At 56.0% G+C, this 14,686-nt stretch overlaps 2 protein-coding genes and 1 long non-coding RNA gene across 7 annotated transcripts in view; 2 read left to right on the top strand and 1 right to left on the bottom strand.

Moving 5' to 3' along the window:
• LOC139041274 (uncharacterized) overlaps positions 1 to 781 on the top strand; it is a 2,377-nt gene extending 1,596 nt beyond the window's left edge. For both annotated transcript variants that reach the window (XR_011496113.1, XR_011496112.1), the window contains exon 3: positions 653 to 781. This is a non-coding gene — a long non-coding RNA (uncharacterized lncRNA). The remainder of the gene's footprint in view (positions 1 to 652) is intronic.
• CRB3 (crumbs cell polarity complex component 3) overlaps positions 1 to 2,201 on the bottom strand; it is a 9,295-nt gene extending 7,094 nt beyond the window's left edge. The window contains exon 1 of the mRNA XM_044753272.2: positions 2,021 to 2,201. The gene's annotated coding sequence lies outside the window, so the exon portion shown is untranslated. The remainder of the gene's footprint in view (positions 1 to 2,020) is intronic.
• On the top strand, positions 809 to 14,686 carry SLC25A23 (solute carrier family 25 member 23). Of its 4 annotated transcripts, none has more exons than XM_014843630.3 (10): positions 809 to 1,107; positions 2,194 to 2,320; positions 2,900 to 2,987; positions 3,259 to 3,370; positions 4,345 to 4,503; positions 4,589 to 4,741; positions 4,898 to 5,005; positions 5,790 to 5,957; positions 9,489 to 9,639; positions 14,325 to 14,686. In XM_014843630.3, exons 1-10 carry the CDS (start codon positions 952 to 954, stop codon positions 14,564 to 14,566), a joined length of 1,464 nt encoding a protein of 487 aa, XP_014699116.3. In that variant the 5' UTR covers positions 809 to 951; the 3' UTR covers positions 14,567 to 14,686. The 4 variants fall into 4 exon arrangements, with proteins under 4 accessions (XP_014699116.3, XP_014699119.3, XP_044609149.2 ...); XM_014843633.3 differs by lacking the exon at positions 14,325 to 14,686 and adding an exon at positions 10,641 to 12,557; XM_044753214.2 differs by lacking the exon at positions 14,325 to 14,686 and adding an exon at positions 10,148 to 10,324.

Here is a 14,686-nt window from a genome sequence, read left to right as displayed (position 1 = left end):
TCAGCCCCTCAGTCCTCATCCCCAGCCGCGCCTGGGACACTGAGACCCTCCAGGTTGGTCCGGAGAGAGCAGTCAGCCGGACATCTGGATCCGGCCGCGGCCCCTTTAAGGCTGCGAGGCGAGCCCGGGGCCACGCAGCCCCAGGCAGCCCCGGGGTCAGCGGGGAGGCCCCGCCCAGGTGGGTGGGCGAGGAGGGGCGGGCGGGCGCAGCGCTCGCGGCTCTGGCCAATAGGAAGCCGACTCGGCAGCCGCGCCGCATGTTGATCTTCCGTTTCCCTGTCGGAGAGGAACCGAGAAAGGAGGCGCGCGGGCGGGATGAAGGCAGAGAGGGAGAGCGCCGCGTCTTGATCTTCTGTTTCTGTGGCCGAGTCGGGAATGTGAAATGAGCGGGCGGGCAGGTGGAGGGGTAGATGGCGCAGAGTCGGTTCTTGAGAACGTCTGGGGAAAGCGAGAACTTTAGTTCCTGAAGAGGATTAGGAGGGAGGGAGGTTAAGTGGAAGGGGATTACGTAATCCAATCTCTGACCTATCCCTACCCTGCCCCCTTGGGCAGAGGGTAAACTGAGGCACGCAGAGACGGAACTCTAAAAGCAGAACTGAGACTACTGGTCTCTCTAGCGCCTTTTCCCAGAATGAACCCCGGTGCCCCCTAGGCTGTGCAACACCGGAGCATCCCTGACATCTCTCCGCACACCACTCCGCCCCCCAGCTCCGCCCCCAGCCCCCTCCCCCCAATGCGGGTCGGGGGAGGAGACGCAAGTTCTGGAGCGGGCGACGACGGCTAGCAGTCACCGCCTCCTGCAAGTGCCAGAGCCAGGCGGGCAGCGCAGAGGCTGCGGTGGCCGTGGCCCCGGAGCTGGCCCTGCGGGGCCCCTGGGGGGGGGAGGGGGAACCGCCAAGCCCCCGCTGAGGCCCCCGCTGCCGGGCCTCCCCTCCCCCCCGGGCGGGCGCCATGCGGGGGGGCCCGGGCGACGCGGAGCGGCGGCAGCGCTGGAGTCGCCTCTTCGAGGAGCTGGACAGGAACAAGGATGGCCGCGTGGACGTGCACGAGTTGCGCCAGGGACTGGCCCGGCTGGGCGCGGGCGACCCGGACCGCAGCGCCCAACAGGTATCCCCACCGGGACCCCCGCCTGGCGCGCTGCGCTCGGGTCCTGAGCGCACTGGGGAACGCGAGCCCCTGAATGGAGCGCCCGGACTGCCGGTGGCTGGACTCCGGGACCTGTGCCCAGCCTGGGCGTCTCTGTCCCCTTCCCCCAGCCCACCCGTGTCTGGGCCTAACCCGACTCTCTCAAAACAGGGCCACCGAGGCCCCAGGCCTGCAGCTGGGCTGCCAACACCCGGTCCCCTCCCTCCCCGGGGGTGGGGGATGTCTGCCAGGGAATGGAGCGGTCAGCTTTCCTGCCCACTTCCCTGGACACACCCTCCTCTGAACTCTTTGCACAGCCCAAGACACGGCCTGCTCCCACTTCCAGGAGACACGCCCGCCCCTCCCACCTCCCCCTCCTCTGGGCAGCACTGCCCTCCCGGCCAGCTGCCCCAGCCGCTGGATTTACATTCCCTCTTCTGCCCTTTCCTGTGCCTGTCTCAATGCTCCAGGCTGCCCAAGCGAAGGACCAATCCTGCCTGAGACCACCCTCAGTTGGGGGTGTACCTGTCAGGCAGGAACTTGTTCCGGAGCCCATGCCGATGTCCCCATACACCTGTAGCCCCAGATGCCCCTGGAGCAGCATCCTAAGGTCTCCCATCCAACCTCCCACATTCCAGATGGGCAAACAGAGCCCTCGAGGCTGCTCTGCTGGGACCTGTCGCTGCCCCGAGCTGTCTCTAACGGGAGCTCCCGAGACTGCCATGTGGACAGGTTTTTATAAGAGCCAGCTGGGGAGACAGGCTTGCAGAGACAAGAGCCCACGGCTTCCTACCACTCCCCAGCTCTGTAACCTTGAACAAGGTTCTTGACCTTGAAGAGCCTCGGTTTGCTGGCCAGGAAAATTGGATGACCGCTGTGCACCTCACAGACCTACCGTGGCAGTGGGCAGCTTGCTGAGCAGCGAGCTGGTGGAGGAGGGGGTGACTTCCCCCGCCCCTGTCCTCTAGGGGCTGAGGGCCCCGGGTTCCTGGCGTATAAGCTCATCATGCTCCCTCCAGATCGGGGAGCAGACTCTTGGAGCTCCCTCTGACCCTTCTCCCCGGCCAGGGCATCTCCCGTGAGGGCGACACTGACCCCGATGGTGGCCTTGACCTGGAGGAGTTTACCCGCTACCTGCAGGAGCGAGAGCAGCGTCTGCTGCTTCTTTTCCACAGTCTGGACCGGAATCAGGACGGTAAGGCCCTAGGATGGGGCTGTGGGGGCCCTGGAGACGCCAGCGGGGTGAGAATTGGCAGAGCTCGGAGGAAAGGGGAGGGTGACATCTCCCTGATGACTCATAGGCTATTTTGGGAGCTCTCCTCACCCCCACCTAGGTAGTTCGGGGCCCAGCAGGCCCATCGCACCTCCTTTCCCTTCTGGGGTGGGACCCTTAGTATTATCCTTATTTTTCTAAGGGATAAAGATCCCCCGCTATGGCTCCTGGGTCTCCTATAAGACATAGACACCCCTCATAGCTTCTTCTGGGTCCCCAATATTGCCTCACGATGCCCTGTGACATAGAGACCCCCATCATTATTTCTGGATTCATTTTTTCATTCATTCATGGAACAGAGGACCACCCCCCAACATTGCTTAATTCCACCTTTCTTATCCCAATGGGTCAGGGACCCCCCACCCCCACCCCTCCTGCAAACCTCACCCTGGGGTCCCACCTCCCCTGGTCTTGCTGGACCATCCCCATTCCACGCTGTCCTGCTCCTCATTCCCAGGGTCCCCACACACATCCCCTTCCCACCTCGGTTCCCCTCCCCAGGTCATATCGATGTCTCTGAGATCCAGCAGAGTTTCAAAGCTCTGGGCATTTCCATCTCGCTGGAGCAGGCGGAGAAAATTCTGCACAGGTGAGTAGCTGGGGGTCAGAATCCCAGGATCCCTCAGCCACCTTGAGCCTCTGGACCCCAGACCCAATGCAGGGTGGGGCGAGCCAGGAAGCTGGGCTTCAGAGGCAGGCAGATCTTGGGCCAGCCTCTTCACCTCTCTGAGCCTCAGTTTCCCTCTCTATGAAATGGCAAGCTCTCAGTGCAGAGGATCTCAATCGACCCCCAAAACCGACGAAAACCTCACTCCAACCCACCCCCAGCCCCAGGCACTGATTCTGTCCCACTCTCCCAGCATGGACCGTGACGGCACCATGACCATCGACTGGCAAGAGTGGCGAGACCACTTCCTGTTGCATCCGCTGGAGAACGTGGAGGACGTGCTCTATTTCTGGAAGCATTCCACGGTGAGGTGGGGGCGGCCTTCCTCGCCTGGGGGCTGGGCTCCCTTCCCCCCCCGGGGGCCTTGCTCTAGTCTCCCCAGGACAAGGAAGGGCTGGGTCAAGACTCAGGAGGAGGAGCCACTGGGAGCACCCAAAGGATGAGGCTCAGTTCCTGTCCTCCTCCATTTGGGGCTCAGGGGAACCCCCCCCCCCCGGGGAAGTCTCTGCTATGGGATTGGAGCCCTGCAGACTTACTGTGGTGCCTCTGGGGACTGGCTGTGGGGCATCTGGCTTCTCACAACCCACACAGCTGGCCTTGTTCTGGTTTCTGTCTGCCTCAGCAAAGGATTCTGGGACTGGAAGGACAAGTTAGAGAGCCCCTATCTTCAGAGGGTCCAGTGGGATCCACCAGAAAGCGGGGAATGAGGTGTCTAGATTGCCATTTCCTGGGTGGAAATCCCTGGGCGATGCTTGTGGCAGGATCTGATGGCCTCTGGAGGGGATCCATCTGTGGGATCTGGTGAGATCCTCTTGGGAGATCCAGAGATTCCCAGCCTGGGGGACCCAGGAGGGGGTCAGTTTGAAGTCTATAAGTGGACTCTGGGGTGGGGAGTGATCTCTGTGGAGGGGATCCCTGTGGGATCTGGTGTGACCCCAGGAGGGATCTGCTGAGCTCCTTATGTGGGAGGTCCCTGGTAGGATCTTGTGTGGCCCTGGAGGGATCTTTATGGGGCAGAGTCTTGGGTGTGATCTCTAGGTGCAACTTCAGGGTGGCCCCTAGGAAAGATGTTGCCATCTTATGTGGGAGACTCCCATGTTGGATGTTTCCATGGGATCCGGTCAGAGTCCAAGAGGGATCTCCTGGGCTCTCCCAGCAAAATTCACTGGTGGACTTTCTGGGGGGCCTGGGATTCGTGGGCGAGATGCCCCCATCTAGGACTGCATCACGTCTCCCCGCCCCCCGCATGGCATGATACCCCTGGCCCCTGCCTCCTCAGGTCCTGGACATTGGTGAGTGCCTGACTGTCCCTGATGAGTTCTCGGAGCAGGAGAAGCTGAGCGGCATGTGGTGGAAGCAGCTGGTGGCGGGCGCGGTGGCGGGCGCCGTGTCCCGGACAGGCACCGCCCCTCTGGACCGCCTCAAGGTCTTCATGCAGGTGAGGGGGCCTGGAGGAACCCCCACCTCCCCCTGGGCCTGGGCCCCTGGAGGGGACCCCAAGGCCACCTCGTCTCCCCGCGCAGGTCCACGCCTCCAAGACCAACCGGCTCAATATCTTGGGGGGCCTACGGAGCATGATCCGAGAAGGGGGCGTGCGTTCCCTGTGGCGTGGCAACGGGATCAATGTGCTCAAGATTGCCCCTGAGTCGGCTATCAAGTTCATGGCCTATGAGCAGGTGGGGGCAGGCATGGGGAGGCGGGGGGCTGCACAGGAGGATCTGCAGGATTGGCTGGGGGTGTGGGGGTGTCTGCGGGTCCCCAGGAGTGGGCATCTGCTCCTGCATGGCAGGCTCCACCCTGAGGTCCTACCTGCCCATCTCTCCCACCCTCAGATCAAGCGGGCCATCCGGGGACAGCAGGAGACGCTGCACGTGCAGGAGCGCTTTGTGGCTGGCTCCCTGGCTGGCGCCACGGCCCAAACCATCATTTACCCCATGGAGGTGAGAAGGAGGGACCGTGGCAGAGGCCCCACTGCAGGATGGGGGACCTGCAATAACCATATCACGCCGTGGCGTGATAAGCATTAGGATGGTAACTTTCCCTCTTCTTGATTCGCACTGCAGCTCACTAGAGCAATGCTGTTTCATGTGTCATCTGTCCGGGGATCACAATTTGGATTTATAAATGAAGTCTGGAGGTGCAGTTCAGGGCCAGTATGGTGGCTTCAAAGTGTTAGAGACCCAGTGTCCTTCCCTCTACCTTGTTGTTCTACCATCTCAGCATGGAGCACCCACCTCATGAACCAAAATGGCTGCTTGGGCTCCAGTCATCACAGCCACATTCCAGTCAAGAAGGAAAAATAGACAAAAGAAAGAACACCTCCCTGCCTTTAAGGATGCCTTTTGAATGTCGCACATACTTCTCCTTCTTCTGTTTCATTGGCTAGGACTTAGTCACATGGCTACACACCTAGGGAAACGGAGAAATGTAGTATTTATTTCTAGATGCTGTGTGTTTGCTGAAAATTACAGTTTCTATTATAAAGGAAGACAGGCCAAGATATTGAGAGACAGTGAGCAGTGGCTGCCACATGCGACTCTGAGAGGTGTCACCATCTAAGTATGGAATTTAGGGATCATAGAAGATTCTAGAGAAAGTGAGGTTTTTTTAATTCACTTATTTTCAGGGTATCTCCTTCCAGGAGTAGCTATTTCTAGGTGTCCTCATTCCTGGAATTAGTGATGGTGGAGTTAGCTTTTCCAAGGAAAACTGGGTTCTCCCCAGGTGCTGAAGACACGGCTGACCCTTCGCCGGACGGGCCAGTACAAGGGGCTTCTGGACTGTGCGCGGCGGATCCTGGAGCACGAAGGGCCCCGCGCCTTCTACCGTGGATACCTGCCCAACGTGCTGGGCATCATACCCTACGCGGGCATCGACCTGGCCGTCTACGAGGTCTGTGGGCAGCCTGCCCCTCCCTTCCTTCTTCTCCTCTCTGGGACCTGCCCACGGGACACCCCCTTCCCATGGGGCTGACTCATTCAACCTCCAGAGCTAGTGGGGACAATCCTGGGGTGCAGAAGCGCCAAGGACATTGAGATCCTGAGGAACCCCTTCAGCCTTGGACTCCCCCACTCTCCCACCTCCTCCTGCAAGAACCTTCCATTTGCAGTTCAGCCTGCCAGGGTCTCAGGACACGTGAAAGCTGGGGACCACCCTAGCCCATGGGATCACGGGAGCAGGCAAAGATGGGCTTCAGAATTGCCCATTTCCCCCAAAACATGTGTGGGACCCAGCCTCTCTCTCCAGACTGCTGTCATCTTCAGGGCCTGCCCATTTCGGTGTCTGCTGTCACCATAAAAACCAGACCCGGTGACAGCATCGTGGCATCTTTCTGAGGAGAGCAGCAATGGGAAATGATTGCTTTTTCTCTCCTAGCAGCTTCATTCATTGCTTTTCTCTTCTCCTGGTGGGACCACCAGATGCTCCCAATTCGCACAGCCCCAGACGTCCCCGGGCATCCCCTTAAATCTGTGCATCCAGGACAGGGCCAGCTTCATGGGGAGGCAACCTGAGCAGGCACCAGGGACCCCACAGTCAGAAGGGCCAGCTCTTGGTTCACGCCATATTGAGATTGCTAGTAATCTTGGAACAAAAGACCTCAAGTATTTTTATTTTGCACTGGGCCCTGCTAATTAGGTAGCTGGTTCCAATCGAAGAGACTCTGTGCCTGCCAGCCATCCCCACCCCCCATACCATCCAGCATCTATGCAGCCAGCTGAGACAAGGACTTCGCTCATTCATTCATTTGATCGTTCATTCATTGGCTTGATCGCTTAGCAACTATTTCTGAAGCGTCCATAGGTGCTGGGCCCCGCACCGGTCGTTCCAGATACGGCAACTGGTGTGAACATCACAATTCGCGCCCTCCTGGGGCATCCACTCCGATGAGCGAGGAAGTCAGTCAACCAGCAAATAACTAGTTTCAGATCCTGATAAGTTCTCAGAAGATAATAAGACCAGATGTGTCATCGAAAGTAACAGTGGGTGGAGGGGGGTTTAGGAAACCCTCTGAGAGGTGGCATTGGAACGATGAGTTGAGCACGTTACCAAGAGCGGGTGTGGACAAGGCAGGGAGCACAGTGCGTGCAAAGCTCTGGGAGCAGGAACGAATTTGGCCTGTTGGAGGAGTGGCAGTCTTGAATTCCTAGAGCTGACTGAAGAGTTAGCAAGGACTCAGGGCTGAAGATAGATTTTGGGTTTATCCTAAATGCAATAGGAAGCCATTGAGGGTCATGAGCAGAAATAAGATGCAAACTTCTTTAATCCATTCTTCACCAAAAAAGGGGGTTCGGAGGTCTAAGCAGTTTGAGGAGCCCTGTGCCCTCTTGGAGTTTCAAAATCTACGTCAGTCCCATAAAGGCTCTGAGAAGTCCCGCAGAAAAGTGATTTAACTTTTTTTTTTCAGCCCGGTGTGGGCTGTACTTATCCAGTGATCAGAAGCTCTTTTCAACAGAACAGCTCTAAAAACTCATTAAACATCTGTTTAGCAAGTGCTGTTCCAGACCCCAAAGAAGGCTATTTAAAATTGTAAGGGCAATAATGGTAAAAACTCTTGCTTCTTATGTTCCCATTCCATGCCTGGGCCAGACATCACTAATCCATCACCGCATGGGGTCCCTCTCAACACAATTCTGGGCCGCCGTTATCAATGGATTAGAATTGACACGGGAGATGAAACCTGAGTCACTCCAGTGCCCAAAGCCAAAAAGACAATCCTGTCTTTGTAGAAGGCCGCCCTAAAGACCAAGGGCACAGCTCAGGACCCGGGTGTGGCTCTGAATGTCGATTGGCACCTTTATTTTGTGGTTTGGGGTGAATAACTTCCCTCCAGCCTCAGTTTCTCATCAACAAGTGCGCATTAGAATAGTACCTGTTTTGGTCTGAGGTCTTCCAGAAGCAGGGAGTGAGGACAAGTGGTTTTTCCGGGAGGTAGTAAGACAGGGAGGGGAACGGAGCCAAAACAGAGAGAATGTATTAGTCCCCTAGGGCTGCCTAAACAAGTACCACAAACTGGGTGGTGCCAAAGAACGGAAATTTATTGTCACAGTTCTGGAGGCCAGAGTCCCCAGTCAAGGTCTCGGCAGGGCCATGCTCCCTCTGAAACCTGTAGGAAAGGGTCATTCCTTGCTTCTCTCCCAGCTTCCGGTGGTGGCTGGCAATCCTTGGCTTGCAGACCCATCCCTCTAATGACTGCCTCTGTCGCTATGTGGCTGTCATCTCCCTGTGTCTCTGTCTCTGTTTCTCCCCTCTTCTTCTAAGGACACCAGTCATATTCAGTTAAGGGCCCACCCAACTCCAGGATGAACTTGTCTTAACTCACTGCATCTGCAAAGACCCTCTTTGCAAAGAAAGGCACCATCTGAGGGTCCCGGGGGTTAGCACTCCAACCTGTCTTTTCGAGGGGATGCAGCTGAACCCATAACAGCGCGTTAGGAAGCAAGGTACCACGGCGGGCAGGTGGAGGTGAATTCGGATGGAGACCTCGGGGAGGCAGCATAGAACGTGTGCCACTGGAGAGGAAGGGAGCTGGGGTATTGATACACCAAACCGGTCATTTGGAGGTTGCTTCTGGGGGCCTGCATTCCCCAGCACTTCCTGCCTATTCCTACGTGCTCAGAGCAGCTTTGCCTGGGACCAGAGAAGCTCCTCAGGCTGCGCTGTGGATGCTGGCAGCTGGAAGTGGGCAGATTTGAGCTGAAATGGTAAGGGATAAGGGTGGGGTGCCCACCTCGAAGAGTGTATGAGTCCCCGTGGCGGCTATAACAAAGGACCCCAAACTTAGTGGCTTAAAAGAGCATCAATGAATTATCTCACAGTTATGAAGGGCAGAAGTGCACCATGGGCCTCCCCGAGCTAAAATCAAGGTGTCACGGGGCTGGATCCTTCTGAGGTTCCAGGGGAGCATCTGTTTCCGTCCTTTTCAAGTTTCTAGTGATCTCCTGCATGCTTTGGCCGGTGGGCCCTTTCTCCACCTTCAAAGCCAGCAGCATAGCATCTTCCACCCTCTCTCTGTCTCTCTGGCCTCTGCCTCTGTTGTCACATCTCCTTCTCTGACTCTTTCAAGGAGCCTTGTGATGACATTGGACCAACCTGCATGTACTCTAGGGTCATCTTCCATCTCAAGGTCTTTCACTTAATCGTATCTGCAAAGTCCCTTTTGCCACATAAGGTCCCACATTCACAGGTTCCAGGGGCTAGGGCGTGGACAGTAGGGGGCCCGTCATTCCACGTACCATAGAGGGTCGAGGTGAGAACTGAGTGAGAGAATGCAGGTAAGGTTTGCATGGCACCTAGGAGGTACTGAGTGCTCAGCTGGTACCGGCCGTGACGGGATCCAGAAGCCAATCAGCAGGGGCCTCTGAACCCGGGGTCCTGGTGTCGTTCTCCTCCAACCCACCCTGCTCCCTTCTTCACCCCTGCCAGACCCTGAAGAACCAATGGCTTCAGCAGTACAGCCACGACTCGGCAGACCCGGGCATCCTCGTGCTCCTGGCCTGCGGCACCATCTCCAGCACCTGTGGCCAGATAGCCAGTTACCCCCTGGCCCTGGTCCGGACCCGCATGCAGGCCCAAGGTGAGGCCTGGGCGGGAGGATGGGGAAGGAAAGATCTCAAGAGTTGGGTCCCACCTCCCCGTCCCCAGCTCCTCCTCCCATGTAGACAGAGGTCCTCCTGGCTTTAGATGGCCTTAACTAAAGTCCCTACCTTTCTCTGGGCCTCAGTTTACCCATTTGCAACATTAGAATGGGAGCGCTTTATCCTAACTAGGAGAACAGAGGCAGCGGGTGCCGGAGGAGCTCCCCAGCAATCTTAGCTGAGAGGCTGCTATTGGCAGACAGCTGGCCGGCCAGGCTGGTAACTTGAGCTCTAATTTGCAAGGCTGGGTTATAGTGGGGGAGAGGCCAGGAACCGGGTAAGGAGGGGCAGGTCCAGGCTGCTTATTGTTTTATCATTTTTCTCTGTCTTTTTTTTCTTTATGGGTTTCCTTTTTTCTTTCCCCCTCCTCCCCCTGAATCTGTTTTGAGAATTTCCTCGGGAATATTTGTGTTTTGTGTTTTTTGCTGGGGGGGATGGGTGCCTAAGGCTGGGTCCCCCCACCGTCACAGAGCTCACAGGCTGGGAAGGAAGGAAGATGCTGAATAAATCATTCCACAGTTGAGTATGGATTTAGGGTTGAATAAAGGGGAGAAGGAGGAGCCGGACTTAGACTGGGGCGCCAAGGAGGGCTCCCCTCAAGAGCTGGCTTTCAAATGGAGTTTGGGAGGATGTGTAAGAGTTAGCTGGGAGAAGAGGAAGGGAATTGAGTTCCAGGAAGAGGAAAGTTCTGGGCCCTCTCCCACCACACACATGCATACCTGCTGTGTTTCTAATGGGCCCCAAACTTGGGCCCTCCAGGTTAGGGTGCAAAGGTGAGCCGCCAATTCTAAGGCCAGTAGAAGTCCTGACGCTGAGTGGTAGGTTCTGCTTTTAGTCTAATCATCTTCCCTCTTGCTGCACTGACCATCTGGTCCAGCCTTGGGGGGGCAGGAGGGGAAAGTGAGGGGGGGACCTTACCTGGCCTCCCACCCCCTCCCAGCCTCCGTCGAGGGCAGCCCCCAGCTCTCCATGCTGGGTCTGCTCCATCACATCCTGTCCCAGGAGGGCGTGCGGGGCCTCTACCGGGGCATTGCCCCCAACTTCATGAAGGTTATCCCAGCTGTGAGCATCTCCTATGTAGTCTACGAGAACATGAAGCAGGCCCTGGGGGTCACGTCCAGGTGAGGGACCCAGAACCTGTCCCCGACAAGATCCTTCACCTCAATCATGATGCTCCCTACACCTCAGCCACTGGAACCTGATGGCCCAGCCAGTGGGTCCCAGGTCCCCCCACACTCAAACCACAGGTCCCCACACTTCAGCCACGGGTCCTGCACGCCCACATCCCAGCTACTGGATCCCGTGTTTTCTTGTTCCCCCCCACACACTGGGTCCTGGACCTCCATGTCTTAACCACTGGATCCCCCACAACCCTGCTAGTGGATCCTGATACCCCAGCCCCAGGAGCACATCACCCCATATCTGATTGCCCAGACCCCAGCTGCCTCAGGCACCAGATCCAGTGTCCCCACGCAGCACTGGATCCCAGATCCCCAGCCCCACTGGTGGATCCCAGATCCCTATGCTTCAAGCCCTGGATCTCCCAGCTCTGCCACTGGATTCTGGATATCAAGAAACCTCAGCCACCGGATCCTGACAATGCAATGCCTGGATCCCGGGGCCCCAACCACTGGATCTCAGATCCCCTCACCCCAACCACTGGATTCCTGAATTCCTTTACCTCGACACTGGGTCCTGGATCCCTCTGCTTCGACTGCCGGATCCCTACATTTCAACCACTACACCCTCAACCCCCAACCACTGGATCCCAGATGCCCAAGCACCAACCCGCCAGATCCTAAAGCCACTGGCAGAGCGAGTGGGTCCCGGCCACCCTAACTGCTGGATCTCAGATCCCTTCATCGCAGGAATCGGATCCCGAAACCTCACCCCTAGGAGGCAGACCCTGACACTTCCAGGCAATGGATCCCAACATCATAACCCCTGGTTTCTGACTTGAACCCCCCAAGCACTGGATCCTAACTGCTCAGACCACCAAGTCAAGATCCCAAAGGGCCACTGGTAGCATCGTAGAGCCCACGAGCCCCCGCATCAGGCACACACTAGAGCCCGGAGACCCCTCCCCATGACATGAATCCCATAGTCTAGGGAGCCTGCAGCTGGCCCAGGTCCTGGCCTCCCAGGTCCAGAAAACCCACAGGACTCGGCCAAGGTCCTGACCCTGCGAGCTGCCCCTCCCATGCCCTGCACAGACCCCGGATCCCCCCACCTCCCAGCATGACCACAGCTCTGCGCCCTATGGAGAAACTGCTCCCTCAAGAGCCTCCCCCCCACAACGCTCTGCAGCATCTCCCACCCCCAATAACAGCTGATAACCCTCCTCAGAGCCTGGGTCCCTCTGCGGGATCCAGTTGCTCCTTCTTGGTGGCTGGCAAAGAGGGAAACTGAGGCCAGGGACACATTAAGGGGACCCTCCTCAGGCTTCAGCGTTGGAAGCCAGGAGCAAGTCTATAGAGACCGCCCTTCCCTAAACCCAAGCAGCCAATTATGCAAAAACAAACAGGCCAAATGCCCCCAAACTCACACCAGGTCTATTTTTCTACCACAGAGGAGCAGACATCCCGCCCCCCAACTAACCCAAGCCCCCAGCCCACCCCCTACACTCTGCACTTTAGAGTTGGATTCTGAGCTTAGGAGAGTTGGGGGGCCCCCTCGCTCCACTCCTCCCAAGTCCTTGGGGAACCCCAGTAAAGGACTGTGAAAGAGGAACTGGGATGTTTGGGGGAGCTGGAGGGCCCCTCCCAAGTCTTCCCCCTCCCCCCACCTCCACCGTGGCCCACCTCCTGCCCGTGTGTGTTATTTCAAAGGCAAAGAACAAAAGGAACACATTTTCTAAGCTCTTCTACTGTGGTTTTTACTGAAAAGGGGTGGGTGGATGTGGGACCACCTCAAATGCCCACAGGGAGGGGTCGTGGGTCGTCACCCGTCACGCACAGTTCCAGGAGACCAGAAAATGACTCCCTCTTTGGGCCTCAGTTTCCACATCTGTAAATCGGGGGCACGGAGAGGTCCACATTCATGAGCCCTTCTAATTTTTCCTGTAGTTTTTTTTTTTTTTCTAATCACACAGTGTGTTAGTTTCCTGGTGCTCCTGCAATAAACTAGCGCAAACTGGAGCTTACATTTTTTTTAGATTGATATATTTTTTATTGTGGCAAAATATAAATAACACCATTTTAACCATTTTAAGTGCACCATTTAGCAGCATGAAGCACATTCACAAGGTTGTGCCACCAGCCCCTCCATCCGTCTCCAGAACTTTCCATCTCCCCAAACTGAAGCTCTGTCCCCATGAAACACTGACTCCCACCCCTCCCCCAGCCCCTGGCCCCCCATCCACTTTCTGTGCCTGTGGATGTGGCTCCTCTGGGGACCTCCTGTGAGTGGACCACACAGTATGTGTCCCTCTGTGTCTGGCTCACGTCACTGAGCATCATGCCCTCCAGGTCCGTCCACATTGGAGCAGGTGTCAGGATCTCCTTCCTTTTCAAGGCTGAATGACATTTCATTCTCTGGATGGACCATATTTTGTTTATCCACTAATCTGCCAAAGGACACTTGGGGTGTTCCCATCTTTTGGTTATTGTGAATAAAAAACAACAGAAATTTATTCTCTCACAGTTCTAGAAGGCAGAAATCCAAAATTTAGGTGTTGGCAGGACCATGCTCCCTCTGAAGACTCGAGGGGCAGGTCCTTCCTTGCCTCTTCCTAGCCTCTGGTGGCTGCTGGTCATTCTTGGTGTTCCCTGGCTTATAGAACCATCACTCCAATTTCTGCCTGTCTTCACAGGACCAAACTTTTTCCTATGTGGACGATGATGTCTCTCCAAGGTGTCCCCCAACGACCTCTGCCTCTTAGTAGTTGCATTTTTTTTTTTTTTGAGGAAGATTAGCCCTGAGCTAACATCTGCTGCCAATCTTCCTCTTTTTGCTGAGGAAGACTGGCCCTGAGCTAACATCCGTGCCCATCTTCCTCTACTTTATATGTGGGACGCCTGCCACAGCATGGCGTGCCAAGCAGTGCCATGCCCGCACCCGGGATCCAAACCCGTGAACCCCGGGCCGCCGAAGCGGAACGTGTGCACTTAACCGCTGTGCTGCTGGGCCAGCCCCAGTAGTTGCATTCCTGTGTAGTCCCCTCTCTCGTTGTACCAACATGGGTCTGTACAACCAAGAGAACACAGTTGTGCATCGCTTAATGAAGGGATCCGTTCTGAGAAATGTGTCACTAGGTGATTTTGTTGTGCCAGCATCAGAGAGCGTGCTTACACAAACCTAGATGGTACAGCCTCCTACACGCTTAGGCTCTATGGTATTCATCTTACGGGATCACCATCGTAAATGTGGCCCGTTGTTGACCAAAACGTCATTACGTGGCACATGACTATACAGCAGAAGTGACGATACATTAATTCAAAGGTTAGGTTATAAAAAGACGCCACAGCTTGTTTGTGTCTTAAGCTATGGTTTGCGGGGGAGCAATCATTTGTTACGCGGCAATAGCTAACTGATACACATACACGTCATAGACATGATTTCTCACACACTCAAGTAAGGATCAAGACTTGCTAACTATTTTGTATTTTTATTTCCTTTGAATTAGGTCCTTGGGATCAATTCCCAGAAGGGGAATGGCTGAGTCAAAGGATACGACTATCTCAGGGTTGCAGCACCAGAAAAACTGTGTGCAATATACACAGCTACAAACAAGCAATTGACATGACCAATTTTACTGCAGCCATATCAGCACTGAGCGTTACCACTTACTTTCATTTAATCGAGCCAGCGAACATCCATTTTCTTGTCCACATTCCTATATCCCATTTCATGATGGCTGGGATCTAGAAGGCTCTGCTGTCTGATATGCAGTGTGACATTGGACAGGCTGCTTTTCTCTTTCGAAGCCTCAGATTCCCCCACCTGCAAAATAAAGGGTATTTCCACTGACATCTTTAAAGGCAGAAA

The sequence above is a fragment of the Equus asinus genome, chromosome 20, assembly GCF_041296235.1.
Source record: "Equus asinus isolate D_3611 breed Donkey chromosome 20, EquAss-T2T_v2, whole genome shotgun sequence".
In the NCBI taxonomy this organism is placed as follows: Eukaryota; Metazoa; Chordata; class Mammalia; order Perissodactyla; family Equidae; genus Equus; species Equus asinus.
Note: the sequence above shows the minus strand (reverse complement) of the source record. Positions and strands in the feature narration are given on the sequence as shown.

Excerpts from the sequence above, each read along its gene's own strand:
- SLC25A23 (XM_014843630.3), top strand. The coding sequence starts at position 952 with ATGCGGGGGGGCCCGGGCGACGCGGAGCGGCGGCAGCGCTGGAGTCGC. Across the intron at positions 1,108-2,193 it reads CGGACCGCAGCGCCCAACAG|GGCATCTCCCGTGAGGGCGA; the intron begins GTATCCCCACCG and ends CTCCCCGGCCAG. Across the intron at positions 2,321-2,899 it reads TCTGGACCGGAATCAGGACG|GTCATATCGATGTCTCTGAG; the intron begins GTAAGGCCCTAG and ends TCCCCTCCCCAG.